General features: G+C 41.1%; 1 protein-coding gene across 8 annotated transcripts; it reads left to right on the top strand.

Annotated features, from left to right (window-relative positions):
• Positions 1-130: 130 nt before the first annotated feature.
• On the top strand, positions 131-24,352 carry CEP57L1 (centrosomal protein 57 like 1). 8 transcript variants are annotated; one of them, XM_074819363.1, is made up of 12 exons: positions 131-222; positions 11,108-11,283; positions 13,326-13,470; positions 15,165-15,344; positions 15,924-16,045; positions 16,462-16,578; positions 16,867-16,944; positions 18,718-18,816; positions 19,514-19,591; positions 19,699-19,928; positions 21,591-21,735; positions 23,875-24,352. In XM_074819363.1, the coding sequence occupies exons 3-12, from the start codon at positions 13,329-13,331 to the stop codon at positions 24,097-24,099; spliced, it is 1,416 nt and encodes a 471-aa protein (XP_074675464.1). In that variant the 5' UTR covers positions 131-222; positions 11,108-11,283; positions 13,326-13,328; the 3' UTR covers positions 24,100-24,352. The 8 variants fall into 8 exon arrangements, with proteins under 8 accessions (XP_074675464.1, XP_074675467.1, XP_074675469.1 ...); XM_074819366.1 differs by lacking the exon at positions 16,462-16,578; XM_074819368.1 differs by lacking the exon at positions 21,591-21,735 and having other exon boundaries at positions 23,875-24,014.

The following is a 24,352-nucleotide window of genomic DNA, read 5'->3' as shown; positions in this document are numbered from 1 at the left end:
AGTGTAGTCCGGCCGAACGGCGGCCCGGCGCCCGCAGAGGAGAACTACGTGTCCCGGCAGGCAGCGCGCGTCGCGGGGGCGCTGTCGGGACTGCCTGCGCCTGAGGCCCCGCCTGAGGCCCCGCCTGCGCCTGAGGCCCCGCCTGAGGCCCTGCCTGTCGCCGGCAGCGCCCGCGGGCTGCGCGGGCCCCCGCGTCCCTCCACCGGATGCCGCCGCGGAAGGGTAAGAGCGGTGGCTGCCGTTTCTGCACAGGTTGTTTCCGTGATGTTGAAGGTTTTTGGGGTTTTTTTTTTGGTGTGTTCCACCGCAACAGGTTGCCGAAAACAGGTGGCTGGCAACAGCCAGGAATAAAGCAATTCCGGTAGTGGATTTGCTTCAGAAATTTGCATTGGCAAAAAACGAAGCGCACACGTGTTTTAAGTAACTGCAACGGCTTGTCAGATATGCGCTTCAAGAGAAGGCTTTGATGTAGCCTAGGTAAACACATCAGCAGAAAGGAAAAGACAGCCAAGCAAAATGCAGTGCCTTCAACACTTGAAATGAAAGGGGAAAAAAAGTTCCTGGAATATTCAATTTGGGCAACAATTCCTCAGTCTTAATGTTAATCCAGTTTTTTTTAATCCCATTTATACTAGGGCTGATGAACCTGGAGAAAAGAAGGCTCAGGGGGATCTTATCAATGTATATAAATACCCAAAGGGAGTGTGCAAGAGGAGGGAGCTGGGCTCTTCTCAGTGGTGCCCAGTGACAGGACCAGAGCCAATGGGCACAAACTGAAACACAGGAGGTTGCCTCTGAACATCAGGAAACACTTTTTCACTGTGAGGGTGACCGAGCACTGGCACAGGTTGCCCAGAGAGGTGGTGGAGTCTCCATCCTTGGAGATATTCAAAAGCCATTTGGTCATGGTCCTGGGCAACCATCTGTAGGTGGCCCTGCCTGAGCAGGGGGTTTGGACCAGATGGCCTCCACAGGTCCCTGCCAACCTCAACCATTCTGTGATTAAGTGTAATCTCCCACCAAATGGGCTGGTATTGCTGTTTCCCTTGCTTTTTGTACAGGGAAAAAAGGTACTTTTTTGGTAAAGTTAATTTTCAGCCAAGTCAGTTCCTTGATCTAATCCACCTCTTGGCAGAGAAGAGAGGGAAACAAGGGCAGAACCGCCTGTTTGCAGCTGTGGCATTAAAGCAATCATAAAACTACAATTTTGAGTATCCTGAAAGGCAAAAGAACTCTTGCGAGTAAATCAGAAACGGTTCATTGGACCTATAGGGTCTTGCATAAATACTTCACGTTTCTCATGTACACATTTCTCACTCTCAAATTCACACCTCAAAACTGACGTTAAATGCAGAATAAGTTACTCATATACCACAGAAAGACACAGAAACCATTTCTGAGCCTAGGAACAGAGCTTGAGCTGGCTCATCAACACCAGCCATCAACAGCTCTTTTATTTGTAAAGAATCTGGTTTCTTCATCTGACATTCCTTTTGTTTTCTGGCACTGTTTCTCTAGAGCTTGCAAAATAAGTGTCATTCTATCATTACCTGTACCTTTCAAGGAAGACCAATATCTTTTTTCTCATAAAATCCTTTCTACAAGCAGTCTGTGTTGCCATTGTTTGGCAGCACAGACAGGCCTGGACTGCTTCGTGCAGCTTGCAGCTGCTTCCTCGAGGCCTCTGGCACCCTCGTGAACAATCTGTCTACTGAAATAATCACTACCTGTAATAAATGTGAGTCTTCACTTCTCAAAGCACTCAGGGCCTCCACCCATCATAACTGATGGGTTCAAAGAAAATAATTCTGCCAGTGCCTTTTATGTATTCTTTTTTTTTTTTTTTTTTACATTAGCTACAACTTCAGCTTCCCATCCCGTTCTGTCATCACTCGTCACGGTCTCCTGGTTTTCCTGTGAATAGGCATGTCACGCATGCTTGTTTTATTTCTATCTAAATTTTGTTCTTCAAAAGTTGGATAGATTTCATTTTTCCCATGATAAGTTTGTGCTTGCTGGGTGTCTTTGACAATGGCTATGTACATCCGAGATCAATAAAGTGAACCAGAATCAGAACTGAAGCATTGGTGTTAGACTTTGGTATGGCTATATTCCCACACTGAGCGCTAAGATTGATTGAAAGTCACAGCACTGCCTTTTATCTTTCAGAAGTTGTTTTTTCCACTGGCTGCAAATGAACTCTGGCTACAGGAAACAGATTGTGAAACTGGCTCCAAGGCCTAAACTTCAGATTTCAGCCCTTTGTTTTATAGATTTTAATGTAGTACTTCGGTAATGGAGATGAGGGTGGCTTTATTTTTTCCAAACCAAATCTCTGCAGTTTTCCGATACCAGGTCAAGCTTCTGTATGTACTGCAAGACATTGTGGAAATCAAGGTCAAAGGCTACTAGTGGAATTAATCAGAGCTTGAAGTTAGGGGAGTGTGTTTGTTTGATTTGCGTGTTCATGGACTGAAGTTAATATGCTTGTTTTTGATCCCTAAAGAATGGATAAGAGAAAGGCAGAATTATGAAGGAAACAATCTGGCAACTCATCCAGAATTACAGCATTTGAGTTTTTAAAATGATAAGCTGAAGAAAAACAAATTTGTGGCTGTTTTAAACCTCAGTATTTCCTTCCTTGATGATTTATCAACTTCCCTCTTTTTTTAACTAGATAAGGACTTCTATAGCCATATGCAAATGATATCCAACAGCAGAATTATTTTTTGAAAATACTGTATATAGTAGTTGTATTCATGTCCTTTCTAAAATATATTACATTTACTTTAAAAAGTGGTTTCCAGTTTCTGTATGTCACAAAAGAGCACTTTGCTGCAGAATACACTTAGCTGATTACTGGAGAACTAGTAATAGTGCAGTAAAACTTGTGCAACTTAGAAGGAACTGCTTTTTAAACTCAATTCCTTCAGGTGCTTTTGTTTACACCTGATTTTGTTGAGGCTTATTTCATTCCAACTAGTAAATACCTAGGATGGGATCACTCTCTTCTAAAAGTTCACCCTCCCCTTTTATATCTGGGTTTTGGCATGTTGCCACAATAATTGTGCACTCCACAGTATTTAATGTGTTTTTCTTCACAGCAGCCCTCTGAGGAAGCAAAGTTCTGTGACTTCTGTTTTGCAGAGAGACACCAGAAAGTCAGAGGCTACTCCTCTACTGTCTTTGAACACAGGCCCAAGCTTGATGTCAAGCCCAGACTCATGAATCATCCCAACAGACTGGGCTCAATGATCAAGCAAGCTACAGCATAAGATGTGGGAGAAAACGTGGCCTTGTTTTACTTCTGAGCACGTGTTTGTACATCTAACGTGTTCTGGCCTACTGTGGCTTGCGTGTGTATGTTTGCACCAAACTCTGCCGCCCTGTCTCCTTAGAGGTCACAAATGCAGCGGGGATGTCTAAGTTAGACACCAGCTGCTTCTTAGGAGACCAAATCTTTCTCGCAGAAAGACTGTAGAATAGTTTTATGCTGAAGGGTGGGTTGCTTTGAGAAGAGCTGGGCTATGATGTACCAGAACTACAGGCCATTTAAAGTCCCATTGTCCTTTACCAGCTCTCCATTTAACTGTATAAATGTAGCCTGAAAGACTATGGGCTAGACCCCAGAAAAGAATATGGGTAAACTAAAAATTCAGATCCAAAAAACTCCACTGAGCAGCCACCTGAACTCTGTGAGTCTGTTTCTGGATAGAAACATCCAGAATTGCCCCAGGCTGGGCATCTTGGCACCTCGCTCCCCTTTGTGCCCACTTGTGGTCTAGGAAGTAGGTGGAGCAGCTTCAAGAGAGGTCCAGCCGAGAGGAACCTCTCCGAGCCCAGCAAGTCAGGTTCTTCTGTTATAGTCACAGCTGGCTTCAGTGCCCAGCCACATTTGGTAGAGTGCACACCCAGTGATGAGAGAATTGGCTTTTAACTCACAGGGATTTACGTCAGCATCTTGTAACTCCCAGGAGAGTGGCCCAGGTGCTCAGAAGGACTACAAAATGGAAGGGAAGCATTCATCGCCTCACCTGTTGAAATTGTGTCCCTGTTGAAAAGGATGGCAAATGTGTGGCGCTGGTGTGAATAGAAAGAAGGAGACACAGGGAGCTGTAGGCACCTACTCCTGGTTTCTGGTAGCTATTCCCAAGCCAGTGCTGTTTCTTATCCAGGAACTATTTACTACAAAAATGCATAAATAAAACCCAATTTAATCTCTTTCAATGATTAAACTAGATGAGAGAGACACATCCTTGTTTTACTCTCTTTTGCCTCAGCTGCCTTCTCCTTGTCCTAGACTCTTACACGCCTTTCTGAACAGGGTCGTAACTTCAAACGAAAAGGTGGTGACTCCCTTTTTCCTTCCTGCTCTTCCTCCTGCCAGTCTAGCATGGTGGTCAGGGATGCAGCATGAATGCTCCCCAGGAACTCCCACTTCCCGGCCAATGCTCTAACCATTGAGTAACAGCATAGAGAAGATGGACACTCTTTCCTCCAGCTACACTTTAAAAGAAAATGAAGATTGCTTATTGGGAATTTTTTATCTGCTGACAGCCCAATTGGCCTTTTAAACACCTTTGGCAGGCTGTTAACACAGACCTTGGTGTTTTCCCATAATAACACAAAGAAAAATGCTGTGGCCAGCAGCTACGTGAAATGAAGTCACAGACCAGAGAAGCTACAGGGACTCTTTATTTATTGTTTTAAAGAACAGATTTTGGCACTCACTGCCAGAAGAGGACTCCAAATTCTGAGTCCAAAGAGGACAAGGGTGCCAAGCACGTATGTTCATAGAGTTTCGCTGCACACAGTTTTTGTTAGTTCCTCACAGAGCGTGCTGCTTGTTTTGGCTGTATACCTGCACTTCTTTTACTTGCAGGGATTCAGCCCTGAGGCTGGAAGGCTCATGTATCCTGGATCATCAGTCCCTTATCAGTCCCATCCCTCTGTGTTTTATTAAGGTCACACAGAATAACAAGAATTTGAGTCAAGACCCTAGAGATCCACTAAATTACCTTGCAGTCAGAAACTGCGCATCTAGTTAATAAGGGAGAAATGTCTCTTAAATAATTTGTAATCAGCTGAAGTTAGTTTTATGTATGCAACTTTGTACAGGATTTTGTAGCATTTTACTCAAGATTTTTTCTACGTCTCTGAAGTCATGCAAGTTTGAATATACAGATTACATGAAACAAGTTGCATGGCTTTGTATGTTGTAAGTTTTCCCAGACAACTCAGGGCAGAAGTAGTGATAGACCATTTTTGCGTTTTTGAGTGCTCATTATACTGTATGATATATGAACTCTTTGGCATTAATACTTCGGATATCGTGCATGTTCAGGATGCGCAATGTGGATGTGTTGGAGTTGCTATGATTATTCTGAGTCATGTAAACAGATTATATTGTTTAAAAATATTCTTCAACAAAATAAGTCTCCAAATAAGATTGAAGAGTTGCTCTGACTGAGATCTGCTTGCAGTTTTTCTGCATCTTTAAAGACAACTTGCTGACAAAAGATGGCTTTGAGAATAATTTCTTGCAAGGAGTGAAACTTCTCTTTTCCTTGTTAGGTTTTGGGTGGGGTTTTTTGTTCTCTTTTCCTAGGTTGCCTCATGTACAAATGCAGAATGGAATTCTTGTTCCCTGCCAGATGTCTAGTTATCAGCAGCACAGGAATATGTGAAAAAAAAATGTAGGGGTGGTAGTAGGTAAAAGGAGACAAATCGTATGAACAATTACCCTCTTGTGTTTCTCTGCTCATCCATGTCACGGTCTTCTAGTTATCTGGCTAAAAATCTACCTGCTACTCCACCTCTGTGCTAGGTTAGAGGATGTTGGATGAAGAGACTGACACTTTCCCTGAGAAAGTATTGGTAAAACCAGAAGTTTATTTTGAAAATAAATTCCAAGGCAATGGTGGGGACACAATCTGTGGGTTTTATCTGCCTAGAAGGCAAGTTGCAACGTTCAGAACCATCTTTCAATGATCTCATTAAATATTTGAGACATAAAAGGCAAAAATTATCATGCAGAAAAAGCATTTACTGTGAATGAGTCAGTACCTGCAATAACTATCCCCTACCCCGTTATATTTCTTCACCATGATTGTCATGTCAACCCACTCTTACATTTGCCCCACCCTACCCTGTCTTTTCCTTTTTGCATTTTCCCTTCTAATCTCTAATTATTCTGCCTGTGCAGAGATACACAGTCTTCCATATGGGAGACAGTTGCCCTCGAAAACCTTCCCTTTCCACAAAAGCAAAGTCTTCCTCTTTTTAATCATGGGTCAATAGCCAGAGCCAGTAATTTCCTCCTGCCTTCCAATCTGTCGGGACACACGTACTCTGCTTTGCTCTCTAGAAAGCTGTGAGAGCTGCTTCCAATCTAATGAGCAAAAGCAGATTTTTGAGGGTGAAGTGACCAAGCTAAGCAAACTACATATGGAAGACAGTGTGATGGCATCAGCAGCAGAAAATAACAGTGGGGAGAAAAAATAATTTTTTACATTCTTCGTGTAGAGTACTGAGGAGAACACCTTCAATTTCCACATCAGTCAGTGTATAAGGGCAAACAGCATCTGTTGGAACTGGATCCTAAGTATGAATGGAAGAAACTTGATAGTTATTCTCATGTGGGAAAAAATGGTTCTTTTTACTTTGGAAAAAACCCTAACATTTTATGCTAGAAGAGGGAGTGGGAGAAAAAGAATACCAAAGGAAGAAGAGCAAGGAACAAAGCTATAGGACGGTGTAAATACAGTGAAAAGAGAGGAGATGAGGGCAAAAAAGCAACTATAACATGGGGGTGGATGAAAGGAGATAAGAGGAACAGAACTACAAGGGAAGTGAGGAAGTATATTAGTGACCATTTATAGTATTTGGTTTTGTGCTTGATGCTTATTACAAAAAGGTTATATTTAATTACTTTGGACTGATTAAAGACTTAGAAATGTAATTATTTTGATAACACTATATTCCAGGCCAGATAGCTTTCATGCTAACATAGCAATTGTTACTAGGTAGGAACTCGCAGTCTTGCTCCTCTGAATGCTAAGTTCAGTTACCATCTTTCATACAGCTTAAAGCAGTTTGCGCCAACTTGATTTCCCCACAAAGTATTGAATATGATTTTATCATGCACTTATGAACGAAGGCCCAATTTATTGAGGAATTGGGTCTGCTGTGCTCATTGAAGAAAACAAAAAAACTCTGATGACATTATGACCCAAGTTTGCTTGATACACTGTCAGGTTAGAACCTATTCCTAAAAAAATTGTCTTTAAATAATCTGTTTTTTCTCTACCTGGTTATTTCTTTGCCTTGTTCCCAAAGTACTTGTGTAACTCATTCCATTTTCTTTCTTACTCTTTTTTGTCCTCTTTTATCTCTGGAACAGGAACTAAAGAAATATTGGTATGAATGCTTCGAAGGTCTGACACAATGAAGTAAAAGGCTTAGGAGGGGTTTTTTTCATTAAAATACCAGGATTTATCATACTTCACAGTACATACAGTGTCATGAAAAAACACAGAATGTAATTTCTTTTCCTTTTCTTCCAAGACTGAAAAAAACGATTGCATGAAAGTTCTGCATAAGACTTGAAATTCAGGAATGAATAGGTTTTGCTACAATATTATCAAAAGAAGAAACCTGGTACTTAACCTTTATATATCCAGTTCTGAGACAGTTTGTATCTTGCAGTTTGTACAACAAACTCACTCCCATGTTCCTTAATTTCTCTAACAAATTTTAGTCATTTGTTCTAAACTCATCTAAAGTGGGACTCAACAGAACTTAACATGTTGAAATGCCTTATTGATTCAGTGAGGCTTCACTTCCTATTAGTTTTGCAGCTGTCACTATTTCATTTCTAACCCACTTAGATTAAAGGAGGCACATGAGTACCAGTTACTTAGATATGTCCTGAGCAAGGTCATATGCTTCAGGCTGATTAAAGCAGTTGTGTCAGGATGCTAGAGACTGGGTGTTCCCAAAACAACAATGCAGTTTGCCTACAACATTATTTATTTCTTTTTGTTAGTGGAAGGACTGTCTTTGTCTGTCAGAAATAAGGCTGAAAGAGCATTGCAGCACAGCTAGTACAGCTGACCAAGCTTTTCCATGGTTCTCAAAGGAAAATGAAAGGGGAAAAAAATAGACCAATTTGGATTGTGTCACGAAAATGGCCTCTCACATAACCTTTCGCCAGTAAGGCTTGGCTCAAATAGACAAGGCGGCAGCCAGAATTCTGGGAGTTTCTTGGTATGGCCTGTGTTGGGGCAGTTCTTTAAAATTTCTCTTATAATATGTCAGATAAACAGTGAATCATTCCTTGATTCATCTGAGACTTTGTTTTCAGTTATGAAAAAAACCCACTATAAATTGTGCATGCCCAGTAGGTCAGGTCAGAAGATAGATATCTTTGTATTTCTTTCTGAAAAATGCTTTGATCTGTTTTTTCTTTTTCTTCTTTGAAGGTGTTCTGACAGCACTTCTTTTCTTTGGTTCTAGGAGGTTGCCCTCACAGTGATTTAAATGAACCAGGATCTCTGTAAGATAACAAACATTGGAGAACTTAGTGGGAGCATCGCTTACATTATCACATTATTCCCTTAGTGTATCTCTTTTGGGAAACTGTTAAGCCAGCATTATTCTCTGAATATGCTATAGTTCACGTGTGGAAAAAGCTTTTCCACATGCTGCTTTACAGTGTGGGACATAATTGTATATGTGGCAAAACATTTTTTGACTTTTAACTTCAAAAGAAATTTTTTTGAAATGTTTTTAATGATGTGGCTAGCAATGGAGGGGAGGAACAGGATGGAGGAGGATGAGGAAGTCATAAATGGTCTTTCTGTAACTTTTAGGATTTCAGTGGTGTTCAGTAACTCCCTACTATGCTTACTTGTGCTAGGCAGCAGTCATTAAAATTTTAATTGATTTTTATGACAGCCTGATCCAGTACTCTGGCACTCAATGCAGGCCATATTCAGCAAAAATAAATATAAATGGTGTGAAGGTAAATCACATTAGTACTTACATGACCATGATGAAATGGGAAATTCTCTGTTTGTCTTAAGGGACCAAACTCCAGCTTGCTTGCTCTCCTCTGAGGCATGAAAGTCACATATACAGGAATGACCCTGAGGATGGGATTGCTCCCCAAGAGCCTTTGTGCCATCTCGCTCCCAGCCTGCATGTGACGGTGAGCCACCAGGCAGAAGTGGACCTGCTCATCCTCACACCCAAGGGGTGAGCACACAGGCTGGGGCAAGGTAGGCGGTAGGCAGTGTAACTGCATTAGTGCAGCACTGTCACAGACCTAATTTGCTACACCTGGCACCATGCAACATGCACAGGGTTGCAACCTGTGGGAGACATTGGCCTGTCAGCCTTGCACAGCCTCTGAGAAATAGCTAGGCTTTGATGAAAAACAGGCCTTGGAAGAAAGATAAGAAACTGCTGAGTTGTGCCAAGGTGGCAGGGAAAAACAACGGACAGCTGCAACACTAACTGTGGAAAAGTACTGAACTGTGAGAAGTTACTGCTGCGTTCACAGCGTGTGAATAAGAAGGTGATTGGTCTGCACAGCGCGTGTTAGAGTGGTCTTATGCTGATAGGAGAAAAGGTTGATAGCTGTCTAATTGCTGATTTGTTAACTATGAAGCAAGAGCTTTACCGACAGCATCCGAGAGCATAAGTATGTACCATTATAACAATAAACTCTCTCTTTCCTTCTGCACTTCACGGAGAGCCCGTGTTTCAATTGCCACAGCAACCGTGTGGCACTGCACTCCCAGAGCCTCCTTGCTCAGGCTTGGAGACAACCTAGGTGGCTAGGCCAGGCTGATGCTTAGCGGCAGGCCCACAGGCAGCACTAAATTGCCCCATGCTTGATGCAGGGTATGTATGAACTGGCTACTTTGTGTTTTTCTGTGTAGAATAACACTGGGCATCTGACTATCACCATTGCATCCACCAAGGCAGGCTGGGTCAGTTCTGGTTAAAAAAACCCAAAGGGCCAGCGTTGACTTCAGATGCAGCCTACACAATGCCAGTGCTTCACCCTGCTCCCTGCAGCCACGCAGGCTGCTGGGGTGGGAGTGAGGCATTTCTTCCTTCTTCTTCCCCTCCCCTCCCCGCTGCCTGTAACCAGGGTATTTTGTCAGCCTCCATTTAATACACATATTTCTCCCTTGGCTGTTCCCCAAACTTGAAGGAGTGCACTAATTTCCTCAACCAAGGACTTGTCTAAACAACGGTGTTTTGGCTGCTTTAACGAGTGTTGTTCAAGTGCTAAATCCCCCTAGGCCTGGTGGAGTTACATTAGTACAAACATTGCCATTCAGGATGCAGTATCTGCTTTAAAGCACCTCTCTAGGTCTGTGTACCAGCATCCAAGGTAGCATGGAGTTAAAGAGTGGTAGGTTAATCTTGCAATGGTTGTAGAACATGGAAACCGTTTTAAAAAGCAAACCTGTCTGTGGTGGTTTTATAAAACTTAAATACTTGTGGGGGAAAAAGTTGATGGTAGAACAGTTGATGTCCAAACATACATCAAGCTACTTAGTTCTTTCCTGATACATTTCTTGTCCTAGTGGGCTGAAAGCAGTCAGGATGTTTGATGTCTTGCTGGTATAGTGACTCGGTCCTTTTCCTGGCCTGTGTCCTTGCCTGAGGTCTGCAGTGTTATAGAGATTACTCCCGTACAGGATGGTTATTATAAACTGTATTTACCTGCCAAGATATTGAAGGACTTGTCTATACCAGAGCACCTCTACTGGAGTAATTACGTTGGCAGAGCCTCCAAGCACTATAGCAACCGTTTCATCAGCCTCCTTCACACAGCCTCTGTGTCTGAGGAAGCTGTGGCAAAGCAAGGCGTCCGTAACTATGTCCACAGCAGGGCTTCTGCAAACATGGGTGTCTCAGTTGTGCAGTGTTGTATTCCTTCACACCCCTCGTGTCAGCGGCTCTTAGGAGCAGCTTGGGGAGCTCCCCCAGGGTGTGTATTACCTTCTGCTGTGCTGGCAAAATTGTGGGTCTGCACAGGTTTTCTGGTGCTTTATTCCCTCCCTCTCTTATTCGTTATTTGCTTCAGATCACCGCCCTCCTTACAACTGGACACAAACCCATCTCCTTGGAAACGGCAGAACTTGTTTAATGACAGTAATCAGGAAACTAATGGATGCATACCAGCTGCAGGCGTGCGAGGGAGCCATGTTCCACCAGAGGACATCAGAAAATCGAGTCTCTGCTTATGCTGGCTGACAGAAGGTTAGATGGCATGAGCAAAAACCACTTTTTCCCTGGGAGTTTCCAAAGTTGCCTTACCCCATTCACAGCAGTGGTAGGAAGCTAGTTGAGTGTGCATATGTGTATTTTCATGGACTTTGTTAGTCTTTTTTATCACCAACATGTAAAGGTTGAGAAGCAATAGGAAAATTGGTAAGTCTTGCTTATTTCTTATTTTGTGGAATACTATGCTGGTGCACTGTGCCATGCCAGGCCCATCTCCTCTGCTGTCTTGGCCCTGACCCTGCCTATGTCCACAGGACTCTCTCATCCATATATTGAGACTTCTGCTGCTCCCTGCTTTGTGCCCATCACTGCCACTGCCCCTTGTGCTGTTGGAAATGGCTGACAGGTCTGTCTGGCCTAGCTGCAGTTAGAGTCAGTCGGGTGTCCCTGTGTGGTGTTTCCTGGCCCTCCGGGAGGGATCTGTGGAGGCCCAGAAATGGCTCGTGTGGCCATAAATGTGTGAGGGTCACCAGGTGGGACCTCTCGCCAGAGATGGCAGCGTGCCTGGCTGCCTGCAGCTGTTGCCTGCTGCTGAGAGCTTGTAGCCTGGGCTCGGGCAGGATGGCAGTGGGGCCCCATGGGGAGCTCTCCAGAAAAGGCCTGTGGTGCAAGGGTAGCCTGGGCAGCCCCCTTCTTCTGGGTCAGGGGGGCCATGCCAGTGCTGGGGGGGCTGTGCTGGTGCCAGGGGGACCACCCTGAGCTGTGGGATCGTGGGATCTGCCCCAGGGGTGTTAACACACAAAAGCAGCCATGTCTGGGAGGTCCCAAGTCAAGCAAGCACTGGCAAAGAGATCCTCACGTCAGCGTCTCTGTGATGACAGCTTGGAGGAGGAAGGAAGTATTTCCATGTACCTTTGGTTTAGTGCATATCTTGAAGAGGTGGTGTGGATGGATGGTGATTTTTCTGTTTTATATGGCCTCTGAAACAGTGCTGGAAGAGCTGTTTTGGAAACTTTTTCTGTTACTGAGACTTTCTTCCCTGCCCACCCGGTGTGTATGGCTTTTCCTGGGGTGTGCTTCATCAGCATGTTCCAGTCTTGGTTTGGGTTTCTTCCTCCTGTTACTAGATACCTCCTTTGGGTGACTTTCTTGGGAACTAGTGTTTGTAAATAGCCTTGCCCAAGCCAGACGCCTATTCCAGTTGCATGCCTTGTATTTTAAACTCAGGTGATACCATAATTGTTATATCATTGAATCTTCAAATAAGCTGGTTTTCTGTCAGCTGAAGCTGTATATACTCTTAATTTCTTACACTGTATCAAGTGAAATGCTTGGTACTACTTTGCTGGGTAGCTGCAGTGTGATTTAAAACTTGCTTTAACTTCCTAGAGGTTGTATTAGACTAAAGCACTTCCTGCAGGTTTCACTGTCCATGTCTTGAGTATCAAGGAAAATCACTATTTGACAGGGTGTAAACTGTCTTCAGATGTGCTTCTGATAAAATAAAGAATGTGAAAGGGTGAGGCAGAAGGGGAGTGGAAAAACAGGACTTAATACATAAGCTTAATAATGGGGAGAATGCTGGGGATATTGCGTGTTAAGTATCTTTCTGTTATCTCAACACTAAATGTGGAGAACTATGTCTTCATTATGTAATAAAGCCATATGTAAAAAGATAGGCAGGAGATCACTAAGGAGGCTGCAGATGCAAACAGGCTGTAAAATTTGGAATGTTTGCTCTGCAGGGAGCACTGAGAGGCAGATGCTGAAGTTTAATCCTTGGCTTTTAAAAGGACAAAAATCAGCATAAGTTATTAGAAAACACCAAGACAAATCTTAGAAAAATTTGGGTGGTGGAAGAGAGCTATATTTAGTGCGTTTAGTGTTATGAAAAGGCATTGTTTTGGAATGGCATTAAAATACAGGATTCATCGGAGGCAGGGGGGAGTTAATTATTATTTTGGTGCACATGATCTGGTTTGATATAAACAGAGCCAGGGATGGCCCAGTGACGTACTTTGAAAACTGTTACATAGTCTGTTAAAGAGCTACTAGCATTAAATAGCTGTCTTTTACAGGCTATGGATTCTGAATCAAAGAACAGTTTCATAGGAAGCTTTCTTCAGCCACCAGATAAGATGCTTCCTGCAGCCTTTGCTTATATAGAATCAAAGAAGTTGGCAGCTGTTGGTGGTTACAGGCCTTCTACCCCCAATAACCAAGGTAAAGCCAAAATATGTCCTTAAAGTGGTCTTTTTAATTGTTCCCTGTGAAATCTCTTGAGCAAACTCCCTGTTATGTTTTACTCAGTTCAATGACTTGCTGTGATTATCAGACTGACACTGGGACAGGATGTATATGTGTCTTGAGGGAGTAGTCTCCCTGAAGTCATATGTCTGGAATAGAAACTGCTACAAGTCTTCTAACATCCTTATAAACTTTGGCTTTGAAATTTGTTTAACTTAAAATCGTCAGACTTCCTCTAAAAGCAATGGAGAATGCTTCAAACTCAGCAGAAGCAGTTCATCATTAAACACAGCAAAAAAAATCATTAGTATGGTACACTGACTTGAAATTGGCTTTGCATATTGCTATTCGACTCTCTCTGACTTAAAATTGCTTCTACGTTTTTTTGTGTGGTATGATTCCTTGGGAGAACTCTTGAATATCACAGACTCTCAGGAAAATTAGCAGCATGAAGGTTAGCCTGTATGAAATATGGGTCCACTATGGTTGTTGTGTGCCTTAATGGCTGATTACCCTCTGGAGCTCACAGGGCAAATCCTCGGTGGCTTAGCATATCTCCAGAGCTCAGGGAATCACAAGGATACCATACTTGGATTTACTATCACGGACAACTTTGCAATATTGCACAGACATAGCCTATGTGTGTGCATGTGGTCATTGTTCTTCACTTAAGAATCTGTGACTTCTGTAGTAATCTTTTGTCATACAGATTTTGGGCTTTTTGGATTAAAATGTTTAGTTTAATGTTATGCAGCTAAATGTTTAAATAAGGAAATGTTTGGCATGCCAATAGAAAGATGGAAGAAGTGGTCCCACTTCATCTTTCTGCTCTCTGGTATCTGCTTTTTGTTTCTTTTTTTATTTTTGATTTTATTTTAATGGGGTTATGATAAGCTGATGAAAGTTGTTATGGAGTTAGCAATATTTTCTGGGTATTCCTTTACTGAAAGAATTGGTATAGGGAAACTATCAAGACTTACAACATGTCAGAAAAGAAGCTTGACTTGTTACAGAACACGTCTTAAACTTCCACAGGTGTGTATACTTTTTGGAGAGCTAGTAGACTTTTAATTGTAGTTGAAATTACAACTTTTATTTATGGTGTAATTTTGACACATACTGATCTGAGGCTAAAAGCAAAATCTTGCTGACTTGTTTCTATGGTTTAAAGAATCATCAAATACAAGAAACTAGACATTGAATTACCTTTTGAAACAATAGTTTTTAATATGCATCCTCTACTAAAAAGTCCCTTTGTATCTGACTTCCCTCCTGTCCTGAGTCCATTGGGTTTTTTTCAATCTGTCCACACCAGTTGCATTACACCAAAATTTGTGACCTAACTTGGGTACCTGTGTTCCCTGCCTCTGTGTGAACAGAAGTCCCAAGGTTTGTTATACTCAGTGCCCTGATTTCTTTGTGCTTGCTACCCTTCGGAGTAAAAATAGTTTTGCTCATAGGACTTGTGCTTTATACCTCAGTTGTGCAGTAAACATGTCCGTTTTCTCTCAGATATGCTCTCTGTGTGTTAGTGTACTGCTGGGGAATATAATTCATTTTAGGGGTTATCCTAGGAAGAAAATGTAGGTAGTATTTTGCTGTTTGAAGCATTTTGTAAAAATAATAATAGGAACAGATACTTAAGGTGTAACTGTTGCATTGTTTGCTAGCTGTGGTCGCAGCCCTGAAAACTCTTCAAGAAAAGATCCACCGGCTAGAGTTGGAGAAGTCATTGGCTGAAGATAATCTGTGCAGCCTCTCCACAGCAGCTGCTCAGTATAAGAAGGCCTTAGAGCATGAATCCTACAAAAAGGACACAGCACATCAAAAACTGATGCAACAGAGGAAAGGTATTTCTCCTGAGTGATAAGGTGTAGTCATAGCAACTCCAAAACTGCATAATCCAGGGAGTGTTTGTTTATTTTGACAAACTGCTTATTAATGCACCCCCCCTTTCTTTTTTGCTTCAGAATTGGGGAGGGGCAGGAGCCTGATAATTGTGAATCAAGTTGAGATCTTGTTTTACATATATTAACCAAGTATTGCATAACCCATAAAGCTGCTTTAAAGAATAAGCAGATTTCAGGTGGTAGGTTTAACTTCTACAATAAGCAAGCAGCTGCTTGACATGTATAACATTGCTAACTTGAGAAAAGTGAGGAGAAGGGAAGAAACCAGATTCTGTTTAGATATCTGCTGATACAAATCAAAGTAACCGCAGTGCTCACACCTTTGGAATTCATATTAGGTACTAGCTCTGGAAAAACGTCTTGATTCTCATGTCTTATATATAAAATATATTTTAACCACATGACTTGTTCAGGCTAAGAAAATTCTCTTGCATGCTTTCAAGATAGAGAATTCCTCACTGAGATGACTAAATGTGTAGCTCCCATTGCTGTACTGAATGTCCTTGTTTCTCTCTGTAGATATAAGTGTGCAGTTAAATGCAGCACAATCTCGCTGCTCCCTGCTGGAGAAACAGCTGGATTACATGAGGAAAATGGTTTCCAGTGCAGAACTGGAAAAGAAAATGATTTTACACCAACAGGTGAAGCCTTTTAGCATACTGACAAAGTAGCAATATAGTTAAAAAGTATAAAAATGTGGAAGATCAGAACTTTTTTATGGCTATCATTCTTCCTCCACTCTTCTCAGGGTGGCAGCAAACGGAAGCAATTTATTGTCTGACTGACTGATGACAACCCTTCAATGAATTTTATGAAAAGACTCCCTAGGTGGAACTCTTAATGAGCAAAACCATGCTAATACTTGCACATTTGGTAGACAAAAAATCTGCTGGAAACTTAAGTCTTCTTTGTCTGCCTGGTATTTTTCATCACTTTGCAATTTAAAAAATATGAAATTTAAACTAGTTAAACACCTTTACTGTAGTGTGTTTGTTTTTTTGCTGTCTGAAACAATTTCAGTCAGCTGCCAACTCCATTCTTGCTTACTTTTTTCCAGGCTCAGCTTCAGAAAGAGGAACATCAGAACCAGTTAGAACTGTGTGCAAAACTTGAAAAACTTGAAATGCTAGAAAAAGAGTGTCTTAAGTTTACTGCTACTCAGAGAATTGCAGAAGTAAGCATGCATGAAATGACAGCCTGAAAGTCATTCATTTGATATAATTTGTATGGCATACTGTTAATAGTACTAAGTTTTGCAAAAGTTTCCTCTTTTAAAGCTAAGATTATAAAGCATACCTGACTGAATACCTTGGCTTCATTTGCATGAGTCTTTCCTTCAGTCTGGGCTTTAAAAATTCCTACAGTCCTGTTTTATCCCAGATTACAATTGCAAGCTACTTCAGACTTCTGATTCAGCATGCCAAACTGAAGGGTGACTAATCATTTTTGCTTTCAAATTCAGGACAAGATCAAACTCTTAGAAGAAAATCATTGTAAAGAAGAGCGTCAGCATAAGCTAATACAAGACAAAACTGCTCAGGTAGACTGAAAAGGTTTTATTTTATCTTATTTTTCATTACTGAAGGAAGCTAATCTGTCTGTCAAAAATACCCTTTTCTTTAAATTACATTTAAACGCCATATGTTTATTACCCAGAAAGAACTCCTGGAATGTTACCTAGACCTCTTATAAACTACATAGTAGAAAGCTTGCCAGGTCTGTTGCATATCTTAATCATGAAAGATTCTGCTTTGTTTTGTGTTAATGGTGCAGTTCATCAGCCTCAAAGCTGCTGTAAGTGATCTGGGTAGAGAATTAATTTCTAGAGAATCTGCAACTAAATCAGATAACCTTAACTTACAGTAACTAGAAAGTGGTCAGTGGTCATGTAAGAAACCTTATACCCCAAGTAAGGTTGGTTATTCTCTTTGTTTTCCTCTTTTTGTTAAGATCTGCTGAAATCTAATATACTAGACTACACTTGGAAAAGTCTTTAATCAGTGATACTGTTACATTGTTCATTAAGTGAGAGCTTGAATAATTCATTATTCTGTGAAGCCATAGCCGGTTTGTTGGGCCACCATCCATCTGAGAGAGAAGTATTTGCCAAAAGAGAGCAAAATCAAAGAAACATTTTGTTAAAGGGACAAAGTAGCTTCAGGTATTCCAAACCTCACTTCACTGAGAAGTAGCAGCCATTTTGAAAGAGAGCAGTTGTGGTGGCACTCCCTTGGGGTGGGGTGGGGGGGGATGCAGAGCTGAAGAATAATATTGAAAGAACCTAGCCATAAACGAAGCTGACAGCTTAAATTAATTCATCACTGCTGTCAGTTTTTATACCTCATCCAAGGATGATGGACTTTCATCAGTCCAGGAAGCTTGAAATAACATGAAGATTGTAGCCCAGGTATCTGACCACCAGAATTCCAGCAGAATGACACAGTTGAAAACTTGCAGGGTTTTGGGTTTCTTGCTTAAACTGCTTGCTGCTGCAGAGCAGAAAGCCTAGTATGGAGATTTTATCTTCTGAGAAACATATCAAGAATGACTTTCCCAGAGCAGATAGTCTGACCTTAGCAGTATTATAAACATTTGCTCAAGAAAGAACTTAGGTGTAGTAAACTGAGTCCTCAGGTAGTATTAATACCGTCTTAGTTCACTGCAGGATCAATTTAGGTCTGTTGAATCTGGGTTGGGTAACACAGGGGGTGGGGTGGTTCACTTCCTTTTGATGATAGAAAAGCCAGAATAATCTCACTTTTGTGATGGACCTCCAGCATTGTTTAGCCGGAACTGTTACACATGCCAAAACAAAGTCCTTGTCCTGTGTTTAATTGGGAATGGCCATTATCCTGTTTATCATGGACCTTTATATCAACTTTGAACCACAGAGCAATCTGAGGATTGTCCAGCAGGTTTGACCTCAGTGTTACACAGATGGGCTCAGTTCTCTCTGCCCCCAGATTTTAAGATCCAAATGTTCATATTCTTTGGATTTTATGATTGGATCCCCAGCATGCGACAGGATCGGCTTATCTCAGTTGCTGCTTGTCACAGTGGAAAAACACAGCTGCTGCAGCTGAATATGAAAATGAGGACTTCTAAAACAGAGCTGCAAGATCTGCCCAATACCCAGCCATCCTAGTAATCTGTTCAGTTTTTAAGTGTAGCTTATGCCTTCCAAGCAGGACAGTTAATAGTGCCCTTAATTGGTTCTCATCCATGCATGAAAGAGGGAATTAATTAAACCATGTGATATCATACTTAAAATATTACATTAAACGGTTGTTTTCTTTTTTGCTTATTCCCACAGTTTAAAACAGGATTTGAGATAAACAGAATTTTGATGTCTTCCATAACATCTCAAAATAAACCTAAAAAGGAAAATGGAAAGAAGAAAGAAACTAAGAAGGTAATGTGAAAGTTTTTTATTATCATACTGTTGCTGATAGCATCTGACTTGCACAGAGATTGGAATTTGTGAAAAACGGTGATGTAAGAGGCACTTGATTCGTCTGCTGCACTTTACTCCATTTCCAAAGTGACAAACAGTGCTGAATTGGTAATTAAAATGGTGCTAGGGCTGGTAGCACCTCACTGGAAAACTTTCCCTTACCAGCATGACAGTAACCTCTGTTACAGTCTTACTGCCATCCCCCATGTCCTGTTTTAGCTGCCTTTCAGTGTATCTGACAAAATTAGTTTCCAAAGCAATTTTAACTGGGCATCTTAAGATGACGTGTTTTGGGGGGATTGCTGAAATCAAGAGAATTCATTTTGCAACACATGTTACAGGTCAGTCAAAATTTTGCAACTGTGGTTTTGCAAACCACAGTAAGCAATGTTCAATTTCTTCAGTGTCAACCTCATTGTCAAACTTTCTGCTAAATGCACCTGGAATAAAATTTACTTGTCTCAGCTGTTGGAAATTCCTATTCCTTCCACATACAGGAGGGAAGGTTTTTTTTTTAAACCTGAGGGAAACTGAGGTGATGCATTTCACAGCTTGTTTATTTGAATTTTAGTTATTAAAAAATAGTTTAAGATTGTGCTGTTGGGTCAGCAGACTGGAATTTCTTGTCTTACTTTTTCTGTCTATGTCATGGCAGAGAAAACCTACAACAAAGAAAATGTACCTTTCACAATTACATGTAAAGGCTGGTGAACTACCTTTTGTAGCTGGGAAGGTGAGTGAAACCAAATGCTCTTGCTAACTGGCATCTACAGTTTGAATAAGTCTCTTTACCGTAATTGTTAATCAGTTCTGTAAACCACTTAACAATTCTGCTTTAAGTCTGTCAGCTCCAGCCATTCTGTTAGTGCAAACATACAAAGTGTGTTGCATATTATGAAGCATTGTAATCCACGTATCTCGTCACGAAGCCAAAGAGAAGCTGCATCTGGGATTTCAGGACGCGGTGCACTTTCAAAATCTGTATCCTCTTGTTCTACATCACCTATGGCCACCGAAAGTCTTTCAGACCTTCTGCTGGCCATGCAAGCTGAGCTGGGCCAAATGAGCTGGTGAGTACTCATCCCTGGTGTTACGAGTGAAAATTCCTCAGTGGTAGCCCTGTGAAGCTACAGGTGTGCTATAGTCAAACCTAGCCTGTTTTAAGTGTAGGATGACTTGTTGACAGAATGGCCTGAGCAGGCCTGAGTGGTAGGATTTTTCTCATTCAAAAAATTCTTTCTATCCTGGTGTTTAACTGGTCTTGTGAGCAAGCAACATACTCTTCAGCTGGGTTTTTTCTGCTTCCGCATCCTGTACTTAACCGAGCTGCTACTGAAGTAACAGCTGCAGCAATTGGAAAATCTATCAGGCCTGTGCTTTTTAGAAATGTTCAACATATTCTGAGATCTACAGAATAGACTAAGAATGTTCTCCTGGAGAAGGCTGTGAAGGTGGTGTTAATGTTGAGTAGGTCTGCAGCATGCAGTCGGTCTGGGTGGTAGGATAGGTTAGTACAGCTGTGACAGGAATTGTCCTATCCAATATCTAGCCTATTCATTTGTACTCACTCTTTCTGTGTTCTCCCTGTACGTGCGTACCTGATGGGTCTTTGTGCTGAGGCAGTCTGGCGTTCGTACCTTTTCCTTGTTGATAACAGGAGAACTTGCCAGTTCTGTAGGGGGGTTGTGAAAGAGGGACAGTCTCCTGCCCAAAAATGGGCAGGGTGTGGAAGAAGCTAACGCACTAGATGGGAGTGTATGCATCTTTCTAGCCATGCAACTAAATGTGGATTACAACTTGTCGTGTTCTTAGGCATCTTCCCGTTAATGCAAGCTTGTAGAACTGTGGGCCAAAGCTATGTAGCTGGTCATGTTGACATAGTAGACACGTCAACATGATGAACTGTGGTTTGAACAGAGGAGGATGTATTGGTTAAACCAGTTAGGATGTTGACACTGGTTTGAAATCCTTGATGTGTCAAAATTTAAACTGGCAACCAATCCCTTCTTCAAAAAGCTTTGGCTTACTCATGGCGACTTGAAGACAGGCTTTTGGTTTTTTTTAATAGCAACAACCAGTTGCTTCAATTGAACTGTCAAGGAGAAGCAGTTGCTCAGAAGTCAGAAAACAAGCTGTGTCCTTTGTAAAGAGATTACCTATCTAAGAGGGGGTCTCTGGTTTTGACTAGTTCATATATCTAGGGGTCAAGTAGATCTGCACAATTTCTTTTGATTAAGCTGGTTAATTTGATTAACCAGCACACCTCACTGCAAATCTTTTTGAGTAGAACATTTAAATTTGAATTATCTGTCAGAAAAACTATAAATGTACTAGTTTAAACAATACTTTTCTGTATTAGACAAAGCTTTCAAAGTCAGCACTAAAGTGGGCAGGAAGTGAAAATACCATGCGGCATAGCTGCTGCTCACTTTCCAAAATCTCATTTTGCACACTATTTCACATGTAGTTGTTATGACTGTGGCAAGGGGGAGGAATAGGATGCACTTCAGCTACAAATTTGGAATGTGAAAATTAGACCCACTGGAAAACCTTTTTCTTTTCTAGTGTGAATATATTCCAGATTAATATGTATTGTGTGAGGGGGTAAATAATGCTAAATTGCTGTACTCTGGACAAAACAATTAGCAACTCCTGCAATACACTGAAAGTACTGGAAAAAGTCCTAGAGGCTATATCATGAATACTTAGTGTGCCATTCTTGTCCTTAATAGTGAGCATCAAGAACTTCTGAAGCAGATACAGGAGACTCAAGACTCTGAAGTTCGTGAAGACCTAGAACAGGAGCTGAATTGCCTTGTAAACCAAATGGAGATTAAAGGAGAACAAATATCCAAGCTGAAAAAGCATCAGGCTACTGTAAGAATAAGATGTAAACTCTCTAGCTACTAACACTCTAGTTGAAGGCTGCCACAACTCTGCCTCCTGTTGTCATTAACTGGAATGTCACTGAAATTCTTAAGCCAGGGTGTTCCAGGATGGGTGATTATAATCAGGCTGCTAGCTCAGTGTTCTTGTACCTCCAATTCCTTCTTTTGATCAAGAAAAAGTGCTTACAGCTGGCAGCTAGGTATCTGTGCTAGTGAGAAAACTTCCTGCCCTGTGGCAGTTCTGCAATACAGAGCTGGGTTGCTTGGCCTGTCACTTCCGTTCACTGCGTTCAGGCAAACTGAGATTTCATTCCTTTGTGTCCTGTCCCTCTGGGGAATGAGAAAAAAAGCTATAATTCCTGTACAGACCGGATTAATGTCTTTTATATTACTGAAATATTGAAGCTTTTTATTAACCAAATAGTCTGTTGACCCCAACTTCTTCAAAGTCATAGCCAGCCAAGGCTTTCAGTTTTGTTTAACCCCTAACCTGTACACATTCTGTCAGTATTTGTTTTTAGAGCCACAGATAACAGCTTTTCATGCATGCCCATATAAAATCACCCTGCTGTAGATTAACATCTTAACCCCTTTGTAGCGATTTGCTTTGGAACATATGATAAAAAATGCGATCCATAGTTCTGTCTGATAATTTTCTGTTCTTCCATCTTATGTTCCAGGATAAATAGACTCACCTAAGAACTTTGCTTATATAAGAAACAAAAAAAATCTCAGTGTGAAACCTTATGAAAGGGGGAAGTGATGGTTAATTTAAATCTGACCAATTTTATTAATGTTCATTCTGTGATAGATTTTACTCACTCAAACCTTTTATTGTCCACGTAATTGCAAGCACAAAGGTGTTTATGTCAAAGTAGTCTTGTCGGGGTTGCATGTTAGCGATGTGGACAAAGGACATTGTGAGCCCTCACTGCCTCTCTTGGCAATGTCAACTGTTTTTTGGATAAATCTCTTATATTCTTGAGGAGCCAACAATTACAGTATTATTCCTTGCCTCAGAATCTTGCTGACTTCATCCTCCAGGAACCTGAGACAATGGACAACAACTGCACCTTTATTTCTTCCTTTTGCATATCTTTCTGGCTACAGTCTGCCTTCATTTTTGGATGAGGAGAAGAGGAATAGCACATACAATGTGGTGCAGCCTTGTTGCCATCCTTGCCTATTATCAGGGTGCAGATCTACTGACAAGTCATCTGTGCTCTGGTACAGCCTTATCAGAGCACACGCCTTAGGGTCATGATGTAAATAAGCACATTCTTCATGTCTGTCAGTTTGATTACTGTCCATCATGCCCTGGTTATCAATATAGGCCGGTCCTGTAACCCTTGGCCTATATCTTTTTTCTGGTGCTTTTGCACACAAATATTTCTGTTTTGTACAGACCAATCTTAACATTTCTGATGCATATTTCTGCTCTTACAACCTGTCATACTAGAAATGCTGTAGTCACCTCTGTGTTTCACAGTTAATAATATGTTCTAGAATGCAATTAAAGTTGATTATTTTTAGAAATGGACTTAAAGCCTAAATTGGCATATGGAATGCTTTCAGCCTAATTTTATCTTTGGGAGTGACCTTTTCATGCCAAGTGCAAGACTTACTATTTGACATTTTAAAAAACCATTCTTTAGCAATCAACCCTATTTACTCTGTTTTCTAATTTTGTTATGAGGCTTCAAAGTAAACTGCTTAAATATAGTAACTGATAATAAACAGTATACATTTTATAGGTTTGTTTGGGTTTTTTTTGGTTAGGGTAGTACAATCTGAAATGGAAAAAGACCGTTGTAAATATGAATTGGTAACAGATGATACTCTGTCTCTCTCAAGCAAGCATTTTTACCTTAGGGAGTAATGGGGTTCAACAACCTATTGAGTGTGGGTGAGGTCAGTTTTCTGAAATGCTTTCTGTGTGGGCGAGGTCAGTTTTCTGTGGTGCTCTCTGTTACAGGGAGACAACTGTGTGCAAGATTAGTAGGTTTCAACTTTTTTTTTTAATGTCCCTTAGACATCTTTAGTTTGAAGTTCGGTAGAAGTCCAATAAACTCTACAGCTGTAGGTCTTTCGAGTATGTAGCATTCTAATTAGTAATCTTCCTTCGTAGGTGCAGAAATTAAAGAGAAAAACTCAGAAATTGAAGCAAGGGGCAGCTCACATCAAACAAAAGTGTGGTGACCAAAAGGAAGCAACGGAGACTGCAGTCGCTGTAAGGGAAAGTATGTCTAAATCTTGTCCTGGACAGAAAAGCAGAAGCTCTCTTCAGCTGTTAAAAAATGTGCAGAAACTTCAGTCAAGACTGAAAAAAAATTGTATCATGTGGGAAAAATAGTTCTGAAGTTTACTGTGTTAGAAGTTTTTGAAGTCTGACAGCTAGTAAATTTTTAATTTCACAAAATGCCTTTTAAAAATAAAAAAAATTAAAAACATTTTAGTAGGTCAGTTTGTTCACCTCAGAATTAACTTTCATGTAGGGTAGCTATAATTCAGCTACACTGACTTGTAATAAAGTGTTTTAATGGATTAATGAAATGCTTACTTGTTAACTTGTCAAATAAAATTTTATACCTTTTTTACACTTGAAA

This window comes from Strix aluco, chromosome 3 (genome assembly GCF_031877795.1).
Source record: "Strix aluco isolate bStrAlu1 chromosome 3, bStrAlu1.hap1, whole genome shotgun sequence".
Classification (NCBI taxonomy): Eukaryota; Metazoa; Chordata; class Aves; order Strigiformes; family Strigidae; genus Strix; species Strix aluco.
This window is presented reverse-complemented; position numbering and strand designations above follow the sequence as displayed.